At 36.6% G+C, this 26,361-nt stretch overlaps 1 protein-coding gene across 3 annotated transcripts in view; it reads left to right on the forward strand.

Moving 5' to 3' along the window:
* LOC115216642 (probable N-acetylgalactosaminyltransferase 9) overlaps nt 1–26,361 on the forward strand; it is a 109,782-nt gene that overhangs the window by 50,471 nt on the left and 32,950 nt on the right. For 2 of the 3 annotated variants that reach the window (XM_029786129.2, XM_029786131.2), the window contains one exon: nt 12,680–12,862. The exons of the other annotated variant lie outside the window; for it this stretch is intronic. In XM_029786129.2, coding sequence (XP_029641989.1) covers nt 12,680–12,862 — 183 coding nt within the window. The remainder of the gene's footprint in view (nt 1–12,679; nt 12,863–26,361) is intronic. 3 annotated transcript variants of the gene reach the window in all.

Here is a 26,361-nt window from a genome sequence, read left to right on the forward strand (position 1 = left end):
AACATATGAAGTGAACCCCTACATACACACACAAGAAATTTTATGGATGGCCACAACAATATCAAGAAGACAAATAACAACAGCAGCAGCATCAGTGACAATGATAGAAATAACAACAACAACTACCACGATGGCAACACTGTTGATGAATACACAAACATAGAGATACAGGCACCGTACCAAATGTTTGGGTCTTTGGACAGCAGCAACAGCAAGTGGAGGCGCAATGGCCCAGTGGTTAGGGCAGCGGACTCGCTGTTGGAGGATCGCGGTTTCGATTCCCAGACTGGGCGTTGTGTGTGTTTATTGAGCGAAAACACCTAAAGCTCCATGAGGCTCTGGCAGGGGGTGGTGGCGACCCCTGTTGTGCTCTTTCACTCCAACTTTCTCTCACTCTTTCTTCCTGTTTCTTGTCCCCGACTTCCTACGCAACCGCTGAGCCTGGATGCATATTCATCCATCCATCGATGCTCTCTGTGTCGGGGGTTGACCTGCTTTCTCTTCTGCGGGTCTTACAAATAGCAAAGGACCACGGTTCAGACCGCTCAGACCAGACCACTCAACAGCAACAGCAGCAGCACAATGGGGTGAGAGGATTGGGCTGAGGGGAAGGCCATACTGCTGCTAAGAACAGTGACGCACACACTAGCATACACACATGCGCACACATACACACGCACACACACAAACACAGACACAAAAGCATGCACACATAAGGATGCACATCTCAGAAGAACAGAATGGAGTAATTGGAGCAAGAGCACTAGCAAAAACACACGAAAATGCTGAACAGTAATAAACAAGTGAAGAACAAATATATAGTGCGTGTATTTATTTGGCAAAACAAAAAATGACCATCCCAAAATACAACAACATATATCTGTATGTATACATATATATAGACATATCTGAATCTGTATGATTTTGTATAAAGAATATATTCATGTGAGGTATACTAACCATCTCAATATGGCTAACCACTAAGGGTGGGTGTTACTGTAGCTTGTAGCCCCAGGAGAACATCGTTTCCAGCTGGCTTTAGGCACACTTTCTGTGCCCTTATGGTATTTGCAAAGGGAGGTCATCCCTCCCTCATCAACCTAAGTAATACACACGGACTGTAGTTTCTAGGTATTGACCTGTCGTCGGCGTACGACAATCACCAGTTTTCGATGAAGGGAGTCCCAATGCAAATCCTTATAACGTTTTTCCAGTAACTTTTCGTCACTGATCTCGAAAAACTGTACGCAAGCAATAATAAATCTCTGAACGAGATGTAAACAGTAACTGCACGACAATGTGAGGTATACTAGCCATCTCAATATGGCTAACCACTAAGGGTGGGTGTTACTGTAGCTTGTAGCCCCAGGAGAACATCGTCTCCAGCTGAAATTAATGAAATTCCAACTAATTCTGATTTTCATGTTTTATTATTTACACTATTTAGAATTTTACATTATTGAGAAAAACTAGTACTTTGCAATCAACAGGTTTATGTAGTGAAATGACGACTGTAGTGAAATGGCTGGATTTGTCCTTGAAATACGCTCTGATGGGCTCCAGGAACTTGAATCTTATAAACTGTATTTTGACAAACCAGTATGTGGCTTAGATGTCACAGCTTGGTGTACATGCCAACTAAGTTCTACCTGCATTTTGACCAATCAGTGTGAGGCTTAGACAGCATAGTTTGTTGGGCACTTCAGGCATTCTTTACTTTGACAGGACCTAAAGGAATAATTGTTTGGCTATATTTGGGAATGTTGTAAACAACATTCCTGTTTTCATTGAATTCTATTGTTACTACATGGTCTGATCAATAAGTATCCGGACTGTTGCCATAGTAATGAAGCTAAAACACAGAGTGAAGCTGCTTGGCACAGATTGACCTTGAGTTCTGCTGTGCATGCGCAGTAAGTTTTAATGTTGTAGCTCACTGCCACTGTTTACGGTAGTGCCTGGAAGGAAGGTGTGTAGCATGTGATCATTACATTGACCATAACAGAGAAAGTTGAGCAGAGAATCTGCATCAAATTTTGCCAAAAGCTTGGCAATACCTGCTCAGAGGCCTATGCAAATTTTTCAAAAACTTTTCATCATTCTTGAGACAACCAAGGAGATTTTAAGCAACTGAAACCGAAGTATCCTTTTGGCCTGCTGAAAGCAGTTTTGGCACAAATTTGGTAGACACACATCTCATACCCAAATCTCTTTTGTTTTTGTGAGTGCTCTTGCTCCAATTACTCCATTCTGTTCTTCTGAGATGCAACTGAAACCTGAGTGTCTTTTTGGCCTGCTGAAAGCAGTTTTGGCACAAATTTGGCAGAGACGTGTCTCATACCCAAATCTTCAGTGATAATGGACTGAACTGAACCGTAAGTAATCTGCACATCCCCTGATAACACATGGATGGTGATTCCATGATTTCCCCTCACAGCTGCACACACATCTGTGATATTTTTCTCAGTTCTGCAAAACACTCCCAGATCTCCCAAAACACTCATCACTATCACCATTTTTTTCAGCAATCTTGGAAATGTCTGTACCACTTGTACACTTGTGTGCGACTCATAGTCTCCTCTCCAAATACTTTCTGCAACTTTGTGTATGCCTCTGAGCAGGTGTCCTCTCTGTCATGGTCAATGCGATAACCACACGTTACATACGTTAGTTCAAAGCACTGCTGTAAAAAGCAGAAGAGAACTAGAATGTTAAAACTTAGTGCACATGCACGTCAGAGATCAAGGTTAATCTGTGCCAAGTGGTTTCACTCCGCATGCTGTAGCTTCATTACTATGGCAACAGTCTGGATACTTATTAATCAGACCTTGTATTCCAGAAATTTTTACATTTGAATCAAGTCAATATTCATAAGATCAACACTACTACCATCTTCACCGTCACCTTTATTATTGTTGTTGTTAATGGTAGTAGTAGTAGTGGTAGTAGTAGTATTTATTGTTATTATCATCACCACCATCATAATTATTACTGTTACTATAAGTGTCCATTTAAAATGAGTTTGAATTTATGAATAAAATCCTTCTCTGACGTTTCTCTGAACTGCACTTAAGTTGTGTAGTTTGTAGAATGGGAATATTATAAACTTTTTCTGACCGCATGTTGCCAGAGTGCTGCTTAAAGGGATGTAATGAACATCAGCGTCCCTAATTTGCTGTTAGTGGACACATGAATGCATTCCTAGTCTGACCAATGTATATCTCTTCACAATTTGGACATTTGATGCAGTAAATTAAATTTCTGCTTTTGCAGTTCATATTTGCTTTTGTAAATATTCTAGCTTTTGTGTTCATATATTGACTGGTATATATGAACTGACGTACCACACCGATTATCATTGCATTTAGATACAATAAATGATTCGTCATTGTTGCTTAGGTCAAACATTGCTGTTGTTAATAATTGTTTCAATTTTTTTGGCTGTCTTTTACTTAGAACCATAGCTTGATCCGTGAATATATTCTTTAATTCATTACCTTGAGTAATGATTTTAAATTTGCTTTGACAACGCTAAAGATATTTTAGTGACACGGATTGTGTGTCATTATAAATGGTATGACTTGTTTTTGTTTTCCTCTTCTTTGGGTTGCCAAAGTTGTTGTACGGGTATTTCTATAATACGCTACATACCATTTTCTTTAAGTAGAGATGGGTATTTTTGTTTGAGTAGAAATTCTTTGAGTTCTGTTAAGCATTTGTCTCTGGTATTCACATCTTCTGCAATGGTACAAATGTTTGTGTTTTGTATGTGTGGATGGCATGATTTAAAGTTCAGGTATTGATGTATGTCTGTGTTTATAGTATATATATCAGTGGTGATGGTGGTGTCACTTTTAATTACCATTATGTCTAGAAATGGTAATTTGGTACTAATCTCCTTTGTAATTGGAGAGTTGGGTGCAGATTGTTCAGGAGGATATTAAATTCTTCCAGAGTGTCTAGAGTTTTTGTCCAGATTATGAAGCAATCATCAAATAATCTCTTCCATGCATCTTCAGTGTGCCTTCCAAATTCAGTACTGTAGTTTTCCTCTGTTCTTTGATAGAGGTGTTTTTCTAAGTATCCCATTTCAGAGTTTGCATAAATGGGAACAAATCTCATTCCCTTCGCTATGCCTCTAACTTGGATGTAATTCTTTCCATTGAAAAAGAATGTCGTATTTTCAAGGATAAGTTTGACGGCACTTAATATAAATGGCATGAGGATTCTACTAGGAATCATTTCTCTCTCTATGTTTTTTCCACCCAGTATTTAATCACCTTATTCCTAAATCATATGGAATATTGGTGTAACTAAGTAAAAATGAATTCGATTCCATTGTTTTAGGAAGGTGGGACAGGAAGTTGCTGTCATCCAGAATGAAACTAGGTATGTGGGTACATAATGGTTTCAAAATAATGTCAATAAAATTGCTTAGATGGTGGGTAGTGTATGCTGGACCAGCTGTAATAGGTCTACATTTTAGGTCTTTCAGGTGTAGTAATTTTACGTACTCATTCCATTGTTCCTTTACTGCATGTTGAATTTTTTCTGACTTGTGTATTTTTGGTAAGCCACAGAATTTGCTGGGTTTTGGCTTGAAATTGATGTAGTCTCTTTCAGTATTGGTAAGGGAGTTGTGTTGGGAAACCAGGTTATTGACCTTCTTCATGATGTGGTGGTCTATATTTAAAGGTATTTCACAATAGAATGTTGTGTCCTTCAATTGGTCTTCCACTAAATCTTTGTAGTTTTTGGCATCCATCATGACAATTGCACCCACTTGATTTCTTGTTTAAAGATTATTGTGTTATTGTTTTGTAGGTATTTAAGTGCAGACATCTCTGATTCATTAATATTTGGCCTAGCATTAGTATTTCATCTGAGGGGAAATTTAGACAGGATATCCATGTATTGGTCAAGATAGTTATTTCTTCCTTTGTCAATCTCACTATTTTTGTTAGCAAAGAATTCAGCAGGTAATTTCTGACAGAATTTTTGGATATCCTCCTCCAATTCTTGATGGTTGACTGTTGGTATAGGTGTGAATTTCAGTCTTTTCCCCAAAAGTTTGATTTCATCATTGTCTAACTCTCCTGTAGATAAATTAATTATTTTAGAGTCAATACATTAAGTTGTTTTGGATATGTTTCTTCTTGTTTTTTTCTTCTTTTTCTGATGTTTGTTATCCTGAAACTAAAAAATGGATTTTTCTGTTTATAATTTCTATTATTTTTTATGAACTTTGTGTTTTGGTTGTGGCATTTTATTGGTTTTGTCATGTTTTCTGTCTTGCTTCATATTTGGTTTTTCATTTTGTTGTTAGTACTATTTTTAACAATCTGGGGAACTAATCTTAGTTTACTTCTGGGTCCAGACCGGTTTTTGCCCCATTCTTTACAGGTAATCTTTGTTGAGATCTTGAGAACGATCCCCTTTTTCTACCCCTAATGGTTTGATCAAAGGAATATCTGTTTTGTTTGTGATTTTTTTGCATGTTATGTGTATTAGGGTGTTCTTGTAATAGTAATGAAGAGTTCTTACTGTAGTAAGATGTTGGTCCTGAATTTTGTCATAGTGAGCTCTCATCGAAGTTTTGTTTCCTCCTCCAGTTCTCCTACAATTTCCTTAATTAGGTACTTATGAGGAAGTATGGGTGCAGCTAGTGAAATCCATTTAGAATGAATTTCAGTGTGTTTTCCACATTTATATGCCTTCCAGAAATTTTATTTTCTAATGTTAATAAGTCTTTCCCATGTCTTCCACATCTCTTTTCTTTTTTGATGTGTTTCTTTTTGCAATTTTTTTTGTTCTAACATCCAACGTGTTTGTGGTAGACTTTCTCTTGTAGTTTCTATAATTGTTGGTATATATATATATATATATATATATATACACACTCTTTTACTCTTTTACTCGTTTCAGTCATTTGACTGCGGCCATGCTGGAGCACAGCCTTAAATCGAGCAACTCGACTCTGGGACTTATTCTTTGTAAGCCCAGTACTTATTTTATCAGTCTCTTTTGCCGAACCGCTAAGTGACGGGGACATAAACACACCAGCATCGGTTGTCAAGCAATGCTAGGGGGACAAACACAGACACACAAACGCACACATATATATATACATATATACGACGGGCTTCTTTCAGTTTCTGTCTACCAAATCCACTCACAAGGCTTTGGTCGGCCCGAGGCTATAGTAGAAGACACTTGCCCAAGGTTCCACGCAGTGGGACTGAACCCGGAACTTTATTTGTTTTTCTAAAATGCTCCATAAATGTTCAATAATATTGAGATCTGGGGACTGTGGTAGCCAGATAAGATGTTCAACTTCACTAGAATGTTCCTCATGCCATTCAGTAACAACTTTAGCTGTGTGAATTGGTGCATTATCATCCTGAAAGATTGTGTTTCCCCCCGGAAACAGTTCTGCAATAATAGGATGAATTTGATCAGATAAAATGCTTATTCTTTATTATTAATTCTACCATGAAGGGAAACCATTGGACCAGTGGTTTTCCAAGATATAGCCCCCACCCACCCAGATCATCACGGATCCTCCTCCATGTTTAACAGTTGGAAGAAGGCAGTATGGATCAAATGCTTCTTTTGGATGTCTCCACACATATACTCAGCCAATGGTCAGAAATAAGGTAAAGGATGACTCATTTGAGAAAATAACATTCTTCCACTGCTCTAGGAATCAATTCTGTAGGTTTTTACTCCACTCTAAACGCTTTGCAACGTTTGTTTTTGAAAATAGTGGTTTTCTGATTGCAGCCCTCCCATGAAATCCAGCTTTGTGCAGCTCCCAACAAACAGTTTTTTTGAAAACTGTGTTCTCAAAGTGATCATTAACCTCTGCAGTAATTTTGGGAGCTGTACTTTTGTGATCCTTTCTAACAATTCACATAAGAGTCCAATGGTCCTTATGTGAAAGTTTTGGTTTTCTTCCAGAGTTTTGTTTCGACGAAGTTTTTCCCTCTTTCTCAAAGACTGTCATTACTTTTGAGACTGTACTTCTTGATACACCAAACATTTTGGCTGCTTTTGTTATGCTAGCACCTGCCATATGAGCACCAACAATGTTGCCTCTTTGAAAATCCGATAGATCTGTCATTTTAGTGAATTTTAATTATCTTTTTCTAATATCTGAAAAGAAATAGCAATTTTAGCAAAACATATTAAGCAACACTAATAATAAATAAAAAAAACATGAAAATAAACAAGCTTTTGATAGTTTTATAGATATTTCAAAATTATGATACTATGATGCTTCCATTATTTTATCCAACTCCTGTACATACATGTGCGTGTGTGTGTGTGTGTAACATGATGATAGTTTTTCAAATCATTAACTATATGGTTTGATCATAACTAAAATATGAGTGGCAATTGAGGTAAGAAGAAAATGTAGTTTTAATCTGTTAAAAATTTAAAAGTGTGCAATATGAATTTATGTAAGAGTGAAATTACAGACCGTATCCCCAAATTAATAGTCATACTTTACAATTTCCATAAGCATGAAATCCTGTAACCTGAGGTAGCCATAATGCATTAGATGCTTGTATACTATATAAGGATATATATATATATATATATATATATCTGTGTGTGTGTGGTGTGTGTGTGTATGTGTGTATCTATAATAATAAATGCCAAAAGGAATTTCTGAGTGTCAATGTGTCACACTTTGACCCCCCTCTCTCGCTATTCAGTGGCACTTCTATTATTCCTCATGATGGGGTAAGAGTAATAGGAGGCATAGAGACAGTAGTAAACTAACGGTTGTGATGGTAATGGGGTGATAGTAAGAGTATGAGCTGTAGTTGTTATGGTGGTGGAGGTGACAGCGATGATGGTGGTGGCATCAGAAGTCTGAATGGTGTGTGTATGGCAGTTGTGGTGGCGATGATGGTGGTACTGGTGATGGTAATGGTTAAAAACAATTAGCAGAAAGAGAGGGAGGGAAAGAGAGAGGTTAGACAGAAAGAAAATTGTGCTGACCCCTGAATAGGGAGACAAAAATTGTTTATCATGCAACTTTGCAAGTCGACAAATTATATCATTGTTTTAATGAAAATTGTTCATTGCTTGAAAAATATTGGTCAAGTTTAATAAAATTTAATATGTATTCCAATGCATGAAGTGTCATTGTTGTGCTCAAGGCCCAATGAAGAGCCCTCCACAGGAGCTAGTTTAAAAGATGGCTGATAGGGTACCTTTTAAGCCAGACGCAGATGCACTCTGCATCGACAACAGATTGCATTCCCAGAATACAATATGATACCCTTTAGTGAACATATTGAGAAATGCGCAAAGCAACTACTACCACAATTTTTAATCTTTCCATTCTATCAATGTGCTATTGGAACACCAATAGCAAATTAGATTAAACAAGGAAACATTCTTCATTGAAAAATATAAGCCTGAACTTAACCATCCTAACATTCTTATACAGAGAAACTAATCTCATTAAAAAAGGGGAAAAGAAATATAAAGCGATTAACTCCCTTATACCGGAAGAAATCCCTTATTACATCCCCCTGCCTAGAACTCTTCTTTGCACTTCATAACGAAGACATGACACAATGTAGGTAAAGACATTTGAGAAATTTGAAAAGTTTACACGAAACTGGTAATTTCTCCAAAAACTATGTTACTATATACAAAATTTTATAACATTTTTCTAAAATAACGACTTAAATATATTCTTTAACCTTATAAAACAAGCCTTCTGTAGTTTTTTCACTCTTTTCTATTTTTTATACATCCAACCACGTGCTTTCACACACCAACTTTCTCACTCATATATATATATATATATATGAGCATTGCAATCAATCAATACCCCTTTCATGTCACCTTCCCCCTCCATCATATCATCCACTGCCACTCTCCATCACCACCATCATGATATCACTTTTCTGTCTCTTGCTACCTAGAGCCATTTCCCTTGTTGGCCATTCTTTATCCATTAGCATTGTTCTCCACAACCATATGTTACCGTGGTCAACCCTTCCTGGGCTATCAAATTATCTTTCCTCTGCATTACACTTGTTTTACCTCACAACTCCGCTTCTGTAACCTACCCCAAAACATCATTTCTCTTTATCTCTCCAGTGGTGTCATTACTACCATACTGCTAGTATCCCTGTCACCTGCCCAATTTATACACCCCTCTCCTAAAACCTCACAGATTTTGCCTACCTCCATTTCCCTTATATCTTCCCTTACACACTCTTACAAACCCCCATTCCCCCACACACTACTGCTCTTGCTACCTGAGGTGTCACCTGGACACCTCATCACCAATGTTCATCTTGGAGATATCTCTAATTCATTCTCACTCTCCTAAATGTGAATAGCCATGTAGCTCCTCTGTAATAAGAACCTGCTCTACTCCAACCTCTTCCCCCATACCTTGATCCCCATCTAACATAGAGAGGCAACATCCTTCCTCCCTGGGTTTGTTGACTTGTGAGCTATATGTTGGTCTCAATCGTGCTGGTGGCACAAAAAAAAAAGCATCCAGTACACATGGTAAAGTGGTTGGCATCAGAAAGGGTATCCAGTCATAGAAACTATGCCAAAGCAGTCTCTGGAGCCCTTGATACACTGGATCTCAGTCAATCCATCCAACCTATACCAGTATGGAACATGGACTTCAAATGATGAGATATATATATACATATATATATATATATACATACATACATACATACATATATATATATATATATTATATATATATATATATATATATATATATATATATTAAATTAGAGATAAAACCACTATTAGGCAAATCAAACAGTGAAAATCATAAGCCAATACATAGAAATAAAATTAATTAAAAAAAATATAAAAAATATAAAATTCCAAATTAAAATATTTAAATTAAAGTAAAAATTAAAAAATTATTTAAATAATTTAAACTTATAAATTTTAAATTTATATATATATATATATATATATATATATATATATATACTCTTTTACTCTTACTCTTTTACTTGTTTCAGTCATTTGACTGCGGCCATGCTGGAGCACCGCCTTTATATATTTATTATTATTATTTTATTTATTTATTTATTTTTTTAAATTTATATATATATATATACACTTATATAAATACTCTCACACACACACATGATGGACTTGTTTCAGTTTCTCTCCAGCAAATCCACTCACAATGCTTTGGTTAGCCTGGCTATAGCAGAAGACACTTCCCTAAGGGACCACATAGTGGAACTGAACCCAGAACCATGTGGTTGGGAAGCCAACATCTTATCACACAGCCATGGCTGTGCATATATATATAATAGAGAAAAAATTGTTGAAGTTGCTAAGGAAGCTGAAAGTTTTGCCATATTAATTGAAACTTGTGATGCTTTTAACAAAAGACTTACTTGCTTTTATCTATTTTCTTTTTAAGGCATTGAAAGAAGCTGTAAGATTACAGAGAGTAAGAATATTTAAGCTAACAGTTTCTGTTGTTGTAAATAATGAATACTCAGAATTTTCTATTGAAAATCACTGAAAATCAGATTTTCTGACCAAAACAGCTACTACTTTGGATCCCGTTTATAAATGAGCATTGAAATAGTGATTAAGTCTAGAAAATGATGGGTATATTCAACATACAGTTAATTTATTCATGACTTCTAAAGTTATCAATCTATAAAAGGCTAGCAGAATATCCACTTTAAATGTTCATCTAAATATTAGGTTAATGACACGTACATTATTTTAGTATACAATTTAATGTTGAAAAGTATTTCATAAATAATTTTAGTATGTTGCAAACTAATATTTTATGAGCTTTTTGAATAATTTGGATCTTTTCAGTTTGTCTGCACTTTTTGAAATTTTAAAATTAAGTGAAAATTTTCAAATTTGGTACATTAATGTAATTTTTCATGCTGAATCTCAGGACCTAATTCACTTGTTCCAGAAATTTTTTTTTTTTTAAGTTAGAGTTTTAAAGTTTGATCATTTTTACTCAGTCAGAATACGGGATTTGGAAGCTGTCATTTTGTGTATGAATGCAATTGTAAGACGACAAACATTGCAGTGGTAGCACGTGTTTTAAACATTTAATAAATGATAAATGAGCAAAAAATGAGTAAACAACACATATTTTGTAGTTTTACACAAATATGCATTTAATGCAAAAAAAGAGAGCAAATAACACATTTTGTAGTTTTAATTGGGTACAAGCAAGAAAACACAGTGTAGAATATCAGTTTGTAAACATGTGGGTTTTTGTAAATGCTTTTCCAACACTTCGCTTGTTACTATGGAAACAGGCACCTATATGTCTGTGGCTTTTGATAGGTTAAAATTGCCCAAAATTTGTAAGCTTTTAAAGCTCTCGACTGTTTATTTATTGATTTATGTTGAAAATGAATTTCATATCAATAATGAGCATATATGAAGAAGCAGACTGAACTCAACTCCAGTCTGATCTATATGCTCTGAGTCAATGGGCAGACAGAAACAAAATGCAACTGAACGAGGGAAAATTTGAGCTGATGCATTTTGGAAGAAATTCCTCACTAAAACAGCCATACAGGGGAACCGCTCACAGCCTCTAACAATATCAGAGACCTGGGTGTAATTGTTGATGACGATCTTAGTTGGAGTGCACACATCAACAAGAAGGTCAATATAGCTCGTAGGATGAGTTCCTGGATCTTAAGAACTTTCCGGTCCAGAGAACAAGGTGTCATCATACCACTTTTCTCCTCCTTTGTACGGCCACACCTCGAATACTGCTGCCCACTGTGGTCTCCCCATACAAGACAAAACATCTCGAGGATTGAATCACCCCAGAGAGCACTCACTAAACGAATTGAAGGCATGGCTGCTCTCGATTATTGGGATCACCTTAAAACCTTGAAACTCTACTCTCTCCAGCGTCGCCGTGAGCGGTACATCATTTGTACGATGTGGAGAATATACCGCCAACTTTGCCCAAATGACCTGAACATTAGCTTCAAGGTTCATCCAAGACTGGGACCACGGGCCATACATCCCCTGCCCAATTCAAGATCACAGCATACATGTACACTACAACATAATTTCTTTTCCTCAACAGGCCCTGCCCTATTTAACATTGTCATGAAAGAGATCAAAGAGGAACAGGATCCCATCAACTTTAAACGGAGTCTGGATAGATTCCTTCAAGGAATACCAGATAAGCCACCCATAATTGGATACAACTCAGCCAACAAAAACTCACTACTTGAATGGACCATAAACAAAACTTGACTTAAACAGGATTCAAATAATCCTATCAGGTGGTGCTATTAAGTTAGACATGGCCTGGACCAATCATTGGTCGAAACATATCTAAGTTTTATCTAAGTTTTATAAAACTACACCAAATTTGAAATTGATTGGAACAAAATTGAAGAAATTCAAAAGTGGCAACCAAACTGAAAAGATCCAATAATTTTAAATGAAAATTGTTTTGAATTTTTTAAAATACATTTTTATAAAAGTAATATGATAATTATATCTCTCATTTTAACATTTTTTTTACTTGGGTTTCCATTTCTGACATTTTATGTTAGAAAACCAGTTTTAAAGCAATACTAATATTCTACTTTTCAAAGTTTGATATTATTCTTTCCATTGTTTTGATAATTGATTTCTGTACATTCTCTAGGCTTGTCCCACTTTTAGCACAAATCCATAAGGACCATACCAAAGTGCTATGCCCCATGATTGATGTCATTGATAACAAGGATCTTGGATATTCTAATAGTAATGGAGTTGCAGTTGGTGGCTTTAGCTGGTCCTTACATTTCACTTGGGAGCCAGTATCACAGCTTCTTGTTGAGCCTTTTAGGTAATATTTTTTAAAAAATAAAATCAATAGAGATACTAGATTGTTAATTTCTCCTTCAAATTTCATTTCCAATTCTTTGGCCATAAACTATAAAGTTTTTCTCATCAGATATTCAGTTTTATCATAATTACCATCATTGGTCTCTCCACAGTTGATAAAATACTTGTATTGTTTTTTGGGGGGTTTTAATAGTTGGGATGGGGGTGCTGATCTTCAAAATTAAATTCAAGAATTGCCTTGTGTGTTTGAACAAGGTAAATGAAACTACTTACCTCATTCTGTGTAACTGAAATATGGTTCACTATTTTTACATTATCAGAGTTTTTCAGATATCATCTCAGAAGCTACCACACATGATCTTGAAAAAGCAGTTAAAGACGTTGGTCTTTACGCAAATCTCCCCAATATATGATACATTTGCTACAATCAGAAGGACTCAATAAGCACAATCAGTGTGTGTACATGTGTTTATGTTTCCTTGTCTTGACATTGCATGATAGTTGTAAATAAATCACACTCATACTGGCAATGTCATTCCTTTTCAATATACTGCAAGAACATGTCTGGCCATGGGGAAATATTACCTTGCTTGGAAAAAGGTGATGGTTGGTGACAGGAAGGGCATCCAGGCATTGAAAATCTGCCTCAATAAACTGTCCAACCTATATATGCATGAAAACTGGACATTAAAACAGTGATGATGATGAAACAAAATCCTCTAAAATTTGTACACCCCTTTATATACTGAGGAAATAACATTGCATCTATAGAAAAGGTTATAAAAATTTTGTCTCACAAAAGTATAGGTGGTTCAGTGTCATCTGGAAGTCATTGCCACTTAATAATTTTAAGAGAAGTTTCTTCTATGCCACTGTAGAATCAGTGCTATTGTATGCATCCACTGATTGAAAATACACCAAATACCTAGGGGCAATGTGTAATGCAGCTTATATCTGCATGTTACAGGCTGTTCTGAATATTTTGGGGAAAAGCATCCAATGAAGCTTAGAGAGGGAGACTCTTGCATTTTACAGGACATTCATTAGTGAATTATTCAAATGGACACACTGCTGTCTTGCTAAGACCTTCATTGACCAGCTGTGTATAGAAAGAGGATGTTGTCTTCCTTATCTCCTGAATGCTAGCCAGAATTGTGATGGGTGGTGTGACTGATTTGTGCAAATCCAGTCTGGCACAACTAGCTGAAAATCGCTTTTCCACAATATAGTAGCTGCATTTTTTCTCATTTAAAGTTTGTAATTTAAATCTAAAAAAGGAATTATGCTGTGCTTAGTTACAAATGTGAAAATAATTCATCATCATTTAACATCCATTGTCCATGCTGGCATGGGTTGGATGGTTTGAATGAATTGGCACATTGGAAGGCTGAACCAAATTCCAGTCTGATTTGGCATTGTTTTTTTATGGTTGGATGCCCTTCCTAATGCCAACCACTCCGAGAGTGTAATGAATGCATTTAACATGCCACCAGCACAGGTGCCATTTGCATGACACCAGGGTGCATTTACATGCCACCAGCATGGGTGCCAATTTGTGTAACACCAGTATCTGCCACAACTGTGATTTTGCTCAGCCTGATGGGTTTTCCTAAGCATGACATAATGCCAAAGGTCTTGGTCATTGCCTCCATGAGACCCAGCACAAGTTATTTTTCGTGTGCAATTTCTTCAGTGCTACTTTATTCCTCGTTAATTTAATTGATATGGAATTATTCTTAAACTTTCAGCATTTTCAGTCTTAAGATTTATTAATATTACTAAGTGTGGAGTTCAGAAACTTGCTTCCCAGTCATGTAGTTTCAGGTGCAGTGCATGGTACCTTGGACAAGTTTCTTCTACTATAGCCTTAGGTTGACAAAGTCTTGTGAAGCTCATCTGTGCATGTGCGTGTGTATTTGTGACTTCGTCTTGACATCAGGTGATTGTTGTAAACAAGTGTCACCATCATACAGGTGATGGTCAGGGAAAAACATACCTGACTGTAGGATAATATTACCTTTCTTGAAATTAGGTGAGGGTTGGTAACAGGAAGGGCATCTGACTATAGAAAGTCTGCCTTAATAAATTCGGTTTGACCCATGCAAGCATGGAAAAGTGGACACTAAAACAATTCTTCTTCTTCTTCTTCTTCTTTCTCTCTCTCTCTCTCTCTCTCTCTCTCTCTCTCCCCTCCCTCCCCCCTCTCTCAATAGATAGATACATAGATATTTCCACACTTAAACAATTTTCAACAATCTTTAAAACGAAAATTTAACAAATTTAAGAAAATTTTATTGTTTCTTTTATGTTTGGTCATGTGTTTTGACTTTGCATCGAGCATATGAGACTTCTTATGATGTTCTGTTATAATTCTTCATTTCTTAATGCTGTTGCAATGATCTGATCTGATCTAGTGTGATTGACTTCACATTATGAATACCTTTTCCTTTTTTTATATATGTATTGCATGGTCAGGTTTTTCTTCACTTGTTTGGTCTCCTTGTGTTATATTGTATATAGATACTAGTAGAGATACCTGACCTTGCTCAGGATTAAAATGGCATAGTTTTTTATTGTTTTATTTGTTTCAGTCATGTGACTGGCCATGCTGGAGCACTGCTGTTGGTCAAACAAATCGACCACAGGTTCTATTCTTTGTAAGCCTAGTACTTATTCTATCAGTGTTGTTTGCCAAACCACTAAGTTATGGGAACATAAACACAGCAACATTAGTTGTCAAGCAATGGTAAGGGTACAAACACAGACACACACAAACACATACATATATACGACAGTCTATTTTCAGTTTCCATGTACGAAATTCACTCACAAAGCTTTGGTTGGCCTGAGGCTATAATATATATATATCATCAATAATAATATTAGGGAGTATAACTCCAAACTTACAGGGAAAAATTCAATTTAGTATTAAATCAAATTTCACAATATAAATATATAATATATTGATTATTCATTTTTATACTTTTGTGATCTAGTCATGTTTTATAAAAATATATTTTATTTTTTATTTATGATTTGGTTTATGTCTATCATTGTTTGAATTGCATGATAGTGGTTTTTTTCTCTTATATATATAACTACAAAATTAGAAAATGGAGAAACATACTTAAATCAATCAAACATCAACCATCAGATGATACCCAAACAATACTTTATTACACCATTACATAACAATGAAGGTGAATTTTCAACCCCTATCTCATTTTATATTATATATATATATATATATATATATATATATCAATAATACAGTGATTGTTTCTTATCAGGAACAAAATGTTTAATAGCACTGCTATAGAAGTGCTCAATTAAATGAGGCAAATATATTAAACTATGGTTGCAGAACAAACAAATACAAGGTCATCCACGTAACATTTCATATGTGATTAAATGTTCGAGATATGAAATGTTACGTGGATGACCTAGTATTTGTTTGTTCAGCAACCATAGTTAATAAATATATATATATTATATATATATATATATATATATATATATATATATATATATATATGTATCATCATACGTCCGCCCTCCATGCTAGCATGGGTTGGACGGTTCAACAGGGGTCTGTGATACGCGCGCGCACACACACACACACACTCGTATATATATATTTTAAATAGAGTAGAATAATAAACAAGAATACAAGTGAAATACAGCAGAGTACAATAATGTGGACATAGCATGGGGAAATAAGGTGCAGACTTCCCATGAAGTATTTATAAAATCCATAGTATTTCATCCAGTGTTGGGTAGGTGAATATAGTCACTTTTAGGAGGAATAATTTTAGGCAGTAGTTCGCATTGTGTTTCCATACAACTTTGGTGGTGGGTTTGATGGTATGGTTCATGTTACAGGGGTGAAAGTTGATATGTAAAATGCCAGTTTGTAGGTGTAGTGTTGCAGAGGCTATGGCATAAACAACTTATAATTGAACCCATCTTGGGAAATTTGGTACATGAGCATGTCACTGAGAGAAAACTAGGTGAGACTAAGATGTGGTGTTAGTGTTTGTTACTTTTTCGCCGATCAACTAATCTCGAAACTACTATGTGTAATGAGGCGGGGTCATGGATAGTCCTACAACCCAATTGGTCAAGTCTTTATGTGAAAACAATGGTGTGGTTCTGGTTCGTTGATGGCTGTTAATTAATGGCCATAAGGAACTAGTACCTGCACATCCATTTATATTTTTGCTCATTTGTTTCTAAATACTTATATGTATTTACACACTTGTCTATGCAGTTACCAGCTTTTTCCACTCGCTAATCTGTATAACTCATAGATGTGTGTGTATTCATCCTTTACAATTGAATAAATAGACATACTAGAATGTTTACTGGCTGATGTCTGTCGATTTTATATCCTCCCCGTTTTCTTACTTGCCATTTATATATACACATACATATATTTATATATATATATATATACATATATATATATATATATACAGACATCTTTCAATTTCCATCAATCATATCCACTAGCATGGCTTTAGTTGACCCAAGGCTATATTAGAAAACACTTGCCCAAGGTGCCATACAATGGGACTGAACCTGGAACCATGTGGTTGGGAAGCAAGCTTCTTAGCACACAGCCATGCCCACAGCACCCACTACACTCACGGAGTGGTTGGCGTTAGGAAGGGCATCCAGCTGTAGAAACATTGCCAGATTAGACTGGAGCCTGGTGCAGCCTTCTGGCTTCCCAGAACCCCGGTCGAACCGTCCAACCCATGCTAGCATGGAGAACGGACGTTAAACGACGATGATGATGATGATATATATATATATATATATATATATCAAGAACAATCTTACTTAGAAATGGATGTGTGCGTTCTGTCTGTCCAGTTCCTTGGTTTTGTGTTTATGTTTTCGTTTCTCATTGTGTTTGAAATTTTTTTGGTGTCCTGTACCCATATATGCGTGTATATATACATGTAGAGGTAAGTACGTACATATATGTATGTATATATTAATTTATTATATATATTGTTATATTTCGAAATGGTCATTTTGCCAGTTTAGCCTATAAAAACACACGCACTATATATTTGGTGTTATTTTGCTTCATTGTTATTTATTTTTTACATTAATCTTAATCTTATTTCGGCCAGAGTTCTTTCGTCACTCTCCTGTGACCGCATCAGTGGTCCTTTGTTTTCTTCTTTCTTATTTGTGTCTCTCCTTACTAACCGTCAGCCATTTTGTATTTCTATTGTATGTCTTCATCTGCGCATGCTTATATCTCTATGTGCGTTTATGTTTATTTAGTGTGTGTATGTGGGGGGGATGCCTGTAATATTTGTATCTTCTGTTTATATATGTTCATGTAATTTGTATTTTGTTTTTGTTGTTTTTGTTTATTCTTATTTTGTTCATGTGTTTACATCCACTTATTATTATCATTACATATGCTTGTATTTATAACAACAATACTAGTAATAATAATAATAAATCGAATCGAAAAACTTACTGCATGAGCTGTAACAACATTACCCTTCAACAAAAGAGTCTACATCCCAAGACATACAAATGACCACATGGAAGCACAGTTCACTATAGCTAGGACCAAACTTAGACAGATTTTAGGATTATACACTAAGAGACAGAGACAGAATAAGACAGAAGCCCAACAACTCGGGATTAAACCTGCATGTGGCCTACATAAGCTCATTCAGCGCACGAGGAACGGAGAGGTGATATGCCTTTCCACAGATAAGTCCGGCAGGATGTCAATAGACAGCTTACCGAACTACATCCAGGCAATGCAACCTCATATCGCCAATACGAAAATAACAACTGTACAGGCACATGAGGAGAGAGAAAAGGTCCTCAACGCCCACATGATGATGTGGACAATTGTTCTGGGACCCCAGAAACGTACAGCAAATAATTTCCAAGCCTGGAACAATGATATCCCGGCACTGTATGGACTTCGCAAGGACCATAAAGAAATTACTGACCCTATAGCAGGACCACCAACAAGACCAGTCTGTGTAGCGAATATCACTAGCAATTACAGAATCTCCTACTTCCTCTCAATGATCATACGCCCTATAATCCGGATGTCACCTGATGTTTGTGACAGCACAGAAGATCTCCTCAGCAGGATCGATGACTGTAACAGCACTTGTGACCTGACAGGATGTATGGTGGGTAGCATGGATGTGGTATCCCTATACCCATAGATCGATGTAGATTTTGCGGTGGAGAAGTGCGTGGAGATGATCAATGAGAGCCAGGTGGAGTTCTGTAATGTCAACACAGAAGAACTGGGCCTCCTACTTAGACTGACATGTAATAATGAATACTTAGATAAACATAATCTTAGTAGTTTCTGCCCCAGTAGATGTTTAAGAGGTAGACCGCCCACAATTACTTCTATGGCTAGGAAGACACATATAGAAAGATGGCGCGGATGGACCAGAGCCATACGGAGCCCCGCAAATGTCCATCAGATAAAGAAAATGATCGCATATGCACTAGGAGCTAGTATAAGAGTTACCCTAAAAGGCCTCACGTTTAAGTTTAATAATAAAATATATGCCCAGGACGAGGGGGCAGCCATCGGCGTTAGTATCGCTGGTGATGTGGCCAACCTTTTCATGGTATGGTGGGACAGAAGGCTTAAAGAACGCCTAACACAGAACTCCATACTCGTAAACATGTACTCTCGCTATGTTGATGATATCAACATAGTGGTAAAGGCACCCCCACAAGAGAGTAATGTTGATATAGTAATAGAAACTAATACTATGGAGAGCATCCAGCAAATAGCTAACTCCATCCACCAGAGTATTAAGGTCACAATAGACTACCCCACTAAACACCCCAACCATAGACTACCAGTACTAGACACCGAACTCTGGCTAGAAATTGTGAATAATAAAACCCAAATCCTTCATTCATACTATGCCAAACCTATGGCCTCAAAATACTTGATCCACCGGAACTCAGCCATTGCGGACAATGCCAAATTCAATATTTTGATGGCAGACCTTGTCAGAATAATGAGAAATGTGTCACGCATGTGCGAGCCTACAGAGTTAAAGAGACACATACAATATTTCATTCACCGCATGCAGTTCTCAGGTTACAGCCATAAAGAAAGGATCAGAGTATACAAAGGAGCCATTAAGAAATTTGATAATATATTATGTAATGATAGGAATGGGATTTGCCCACTCTATAGGAACAAGTCATGGAACACTATAGAAAGGACAAAAAAGAAAATAGGGAAGGCCAACTCTTGGTATGATAGCCATAAATACCAGAGTGTCATGTTCGTTGACACCACCCCTGGAGGTGAACTGGCGTACCGCTTTAGAAGGACCCTAGACAAAATTAAGCTAAGAATTAAGATTGTTGAAAAGCCAGGCAACCCTATCAAATCTATAATTGGTAGAACCTATCCTTTTAGTAGAACCCCCTGTACGGATAAGTACTGTACTGTATGTAGATTTAGCCCACAAACAAACTGTAAAGCCAGAAATGTAGTCTATAGTATAAGATGTATAGAGAGACGATGCAGTAACAAGACAACGGCATATGTAGGGGAAACGGCAAGAAGCATAGGAGAGCGGGTAAATGGGCATTGGAGGCAACTCAAGGAAGGTAAAAGCACATCGATTCTGTACCAACACGCCAAACAGGAACACGGGGGATCAATCAATAACATAGAAATTAAAATATTATCCACACATAGATCAGATGCAACAATTAGACAACTTACAGAAGCTACACACATAATAGAAAATAAACCTAGCCTGAATAGAAAACTAGAATGGAGCACTAACACACACCACAACATATGACAATAGAGGATCCTGAAAACATAATAATACACAGATAATAAACTAATAGAAATAAATAGCTATATATATGTATATATATATATATATATATATATACATATATATAGCTATTTATTTCTATTAGTTTATTTATCTGTGTATTTATTATGTTTTCAGGATCCTCTATTGTCATATGTTGTGGTGTGTGTTAGTGCTCCATTCTAGTTTTCTATTCAGGCTAGGTTTATTTTCTATTATGTGTGTAGCTTCTGTAAGTTGTCTAATTGTTGCATCTGATCTATGTGTGGATAATATTTTAATTTCTATGTTATTGATTGATCCCCCGTGTTCCTGTTTGGCGTGTTGGTACAGAATCGATGTGCTTTTACCTTCCTTGAGTTGCCTCCAATGCCCATTTACCCGCTCTCCTATGCTTCTTGCCGTTTCCCCTACATATGCCGTTGTCTTGTTACTGCATCGTCTCTCTATACATCTTATACTATAGACTACATTTCTGGCTTTACAGTTTGTTTGTGGGCTAAATCTACATACAGTACAGTACTTATCCGTACAGGGGGTTCTACTAAAAGGATAGGTTCTACCAATTATAGATTTGATAGGGTTGCCTGGCTTTTCAACAATCTTAATTCTTAGCTTAATTTTGTCTAGGGTCCTTCTAAAGCGGTACGCCAGTTCACCTCCAGGTATATATGTATATATGTAGATATATATATCTATCTATATATATATATATATATATATATATATATATATATATATGTAGATATATATATATTTAAAAAAATTTTTTTTTTATTTATATGTATATATTTTTTTTTCGATTCGATTTATTATTATTATTACTAGTATTGTTGTTATACATACAAGCATATGTAATGATAATAATAAGTGGATGTAAACACATGAACAAAATAAGAATAAACAAAAACAACAAAAACAAAATACAAATTACATGAACATATATAAACAGAAGATACAAATATTACATGCATCCCCCCACATACACACACTAAATAAACATAGACGCACATAGAGATATAAGCATGCGCAAATGAAGACATACAATAGAAATACAAAATGGCTGACGGTTAGTAAGGAGAGACACGAATAAGAAAGAAGAAAACAAAGGACCACTGATGCGGTCACAGGAGTGTGACGAAAGAACTCTGGCCGAAATAAGATTAAGATTAATGTAAAAAATAAATAACAATGAAGCAAAATAACACCAAATATATAGTGCGTGTGTTTTTATAGGCTAAACTGGCAAAATGACCATTCCGAAATATAACAATATCTGTTTCAACACACGACTTCACATAAAAAATCTTGCACAACAAATATTTAAACGTATATATATATATATATACACACACATATATACATACATACATATATATATATATATATATATATATATATATATATATATATTATATATATATTATATATATACACACACATGTACATACATAACACCCTGTACCTCCACCATTTATTTCCTTCCCAAAATACGTAAGCCCAACAACCCTGGTTGCCTCATTGTTTCTGCCTGTAATTGCCCCACCAAACTCATTTCTAAATACCTTGACCGCGTCCTGTCCCCTTTAGTTGCTGTCCTCCCATCCCACATACATGACACTATCTTCAATTCATTTTCCTTTCCTCCTGGCCCCTCACACCTCCTCTTTACCTTGGACATTAAATCTCTATACATGGTGATTCCACACATCCAGCACCACCACCCTTCTTCGTTTTGCAGAGCTCGTCCTCACCCTCAACAGCTTTATGTTCACCGGGGAAACCTACCAATAGGTGTCCGGGGTTGCAATAGGAATGGGCCCCAATTTTGCCAACCTATTTGTTGGTTACATTGAGGCCCAAGTATTCTCCCAATTCTCCAGGTCAACCTCAGAGCTATATGGTCACTACATAGACGACTGTATAAGTGCCAACTCCCTCTCCCATGAACAACTCTGTCACTTCATCTCTTTCTTCCCTAACTTCAAACCCTCTCTCCAATTTACTTCTACCATCTCTAACACCTCAGTTAACTTCTTTGATGTCTCTCTTACCACTGACCTCCCCTCCCACTCACTCACCACCTCTGCCTTCTTCAAACCTACAGATTCTCACCTCTACCTCAACTTCTCCTCCTTTCATCCCTTCCACACCAAACAGGCCATCCCCTACTCCCAGTTCCTCTGCCTCTGACACTTGTGCAGCTGGGACCAGGATTTCAAGACCCAGTTCCAGTACCTTGCCCACCTGTTCATGCATCAAGGTTACACTTCAACACTTGTCCAAACCACCCTTGCCTGCACTCGTCGAATTGATCACACTACCACCCTCTCTCCTTCTTCACACCAATCCCCTAACTGCACCCCATTACCCCCCTTTTCCACCCGTCCACCCTACTCCTTCGTCCTATGGGCCTTCCTTCATCTCCAGCTCAATCCCACCACCTGCCCCATGTTCCCCAACCCACCCTTGTCCTCCTTTAAACGCGCCCGGAACCTACGCAATCTACTGGTCTGTAGAACCTTCTCCTCTTCCCCCCAGCCCCACACAGATCCTTCCCATGCTCTAGATCCTGCTTCCACACCTGCCCTTTCATCACCAACACTACCTCCCTCAATTCCTTCTCTTGCACCTCTTCTAGCCTCATATACGCTATTAGATGAAACCACTGTGGTAAACTATATGTAGGTTAGATGGGCCACCAGTTGGCTGACCGGTTCACCAAACAGGTAAATATAAGTTGTATTTAACCAGTACAATAGAGCAAAGATAGTTACCATTAATTTTAAATTTCATTGTAATGAAGGCAAGTTAAAAAGCTTCATTTGATAGAAAACCAGCAACTCAAATTACATACTTTCAAACACCCCATCGCCCATCACTTCCTCTAGGCCAACCACTCCCCCTCTCACATCTCTGTCCTTGGCCTCGTTCTGCACCATGGATCCATACACTAGCAGCTCTGACTGGAACAGCGTTATATTTTTAAACTATGAACAACTATCTTTTGGACTAAACACAACCCCCTCCTCCTAATGACTGTCTCTACGACCTCCTGCAAAAAAGCAAATTTATTTCCTTTTCTGTTTTTCATTGTGCCATTTTATATTGTATTAACTTCTTCTTTATCCCCTGTCAACCTTTTTTATTATAATTTATCATATTTAATTTTATTTCTATATACATACACACATACACGTACATATACCCGAAAAAATACATACACCCGTGCAGAGACATGATCACACATATACCCCCCCACACACACACACACCACACACATACAATGCCCATACATGCACAAACATACACATGCACGCACACACACATACACCCGCATGCACACACATCCAAGCACATATACCTCCCACACACACAACATGCACACACACGGCACACACATACATGCATGCACACACACGGCACACACATACATGCATGCACACACACGGCACACACATACATGCATGCACACACACGGCACACACATACATGCATGCACACACACTTGTATACAAATGCACACACACACATACACACACACAGGAGATCTTTTAAAACTTTTCTATATCGGATTGCATAAATTCCATATATCTAGTGAAATTATTAAGTTCATCTTGATTACTTCCCTTCCATTACACTTTAAAATATTTTAAAGGCTCTTGATATATGTGCTAATTGATAAGGTTTTTTTTTTACAGGAAATAAATAATATGTCTAGCATATTCATTAATACAAATAAATTGCTCTTTACTAACTAACTATAAATCTATACTAATAATAATCTGAATTATATATTTTTATAAATATGAAATGATTTATATACTCCCCATCCCTATATAAGATACTAAAATTTATTAGAATCCTTTTGAAAAAACTATCTAAAAGATATATATTTAAAATCACAAGTAGAATTATGGCCTTTAACTTAAGTACCATATTCATCTGAGTATATATATATATATATATATATATAATGCATCTATATACATATATATATTTGGACGTAAGAAGCATCAGTTGTGGTGTGCAAAAGAGACGTTTGCGCTGGTATGGTCATGGGGCGAGAATGGATGAAGATAGTTGTGTGAAAAAGTGCTACACCCTAGCGGTTGAGGGAACCTGCAGAAGAGGTAGACCCAGGAAAACCTGGGACGAGGTGGTGAAGCACGACCTTCGAACTTTAGGTCTCACCGAGGAAATGACTAGAGACCGAGACCTTTGGAAATGTGCTGTGCGGGAGAAGACCCGGCAGGACAAGTGAGGCCATAATCCCGTGGCCTCTACCTGGGATGTAGCCAGCCCACTTATGCATTCCTTTCCTTCTTGGGACACAAAGCTCCACTTGTGAAGACCTGTTGAGGCAAGTGAAAATCAAAATCGTATTCAATCAACATCAATGGAATTTGTAGCTGTGATACCAGTGCCGGTGACACGTAAAAAGCACCCACTACACTCATGGAGTGGTTGGCGTTAGGAAGGGCATCCAGCTGTAGAAACACTACCAGATCAGACTGGGCCTGGTGCAGCCTTCTCGCTTCCCAGACACCAGTTGAACCGTCCAACCTATGCTAGCATGGAAAGCGGACGTTAAACGATGATGATGATGATATATATATATATATATATATATATATATATATATATATATATCTACATACATCTATATATATATATATATATATATATATATATATATATAATATATATATATATACATACATACATACATACATACATACATACATACATACATATATATATATATATATATATATATATATATATATATATATATATATATATATATATATATATTATATATATATATATACACCATAATATATATCTGGAAGATCCTGGAAGGACTTGTCCCAAACTTTAGCATCGAGAGTTACACAAATACTAGAACTGGGCGCCACTGCATAGTGCCAAGGACTCCAAATTTGCCAACAAGATGTAGGACAAGATACTGCAATAGCCTAGGCTTCAGAGGTCCACAGCTCTTGAATATCCTCCCGAAGGACCTGAGAGACCTGCATGGGGTAGATGTAGGTGTCTTCAAAATAAAGCTGGACCTCTTCCTGTCAGGTGTCCCAGATGAACCAACTTCGCAGCAGGAGGTGCAGTTGAGGGCAGCTGCACCAAACTCTCTCATGCACCAAATGTCAATTGCTAATAAGCATTTGTGAAGTAAAATCATGTAGCAACACCAAATGATGATGCCCCAGCATGGCCACAGCTCGTGAGCTGAAACTAGATGAAATAAAAAAAAATAAAAAAAAAATATATATATATATACATCTCTCTATATATAAATCTATATACATGAATAACGCATAGTCTAATGACTAATTCGTCTTTTGTGCTAGGTCACTGGTAATAATAATTTATTTTTATTACCCTATTTACTATGTTTATATATATATATATATATATATATAGATATACACAGCTCTCTCTCTCTCTCTCTATCATCATAATCATCATCGTCGTTTATCGTCCGTGTGTGTGTGTGTGTGTATATATATATACACACAGACACACACACACATAAAGAAACGTATATAAATACATAGTGAAAGTAATTGAAATTGAAACTATATAATCATCATCATCATTTAACGTCCGCTTTCCA

This window comes from Octopus sinensis, linkage group LG10 (genome assembly GCF_006345805.1).
Source record: "Octopus sinensis linkage group LG10, ASM634580v1, whole genome shotgun sequence".
NCBI lineage: Eukaryota > Metazoa > Mollusca > Cephalopoda > Octopoda > Octopodidae > Octopus > Octopus sinensis.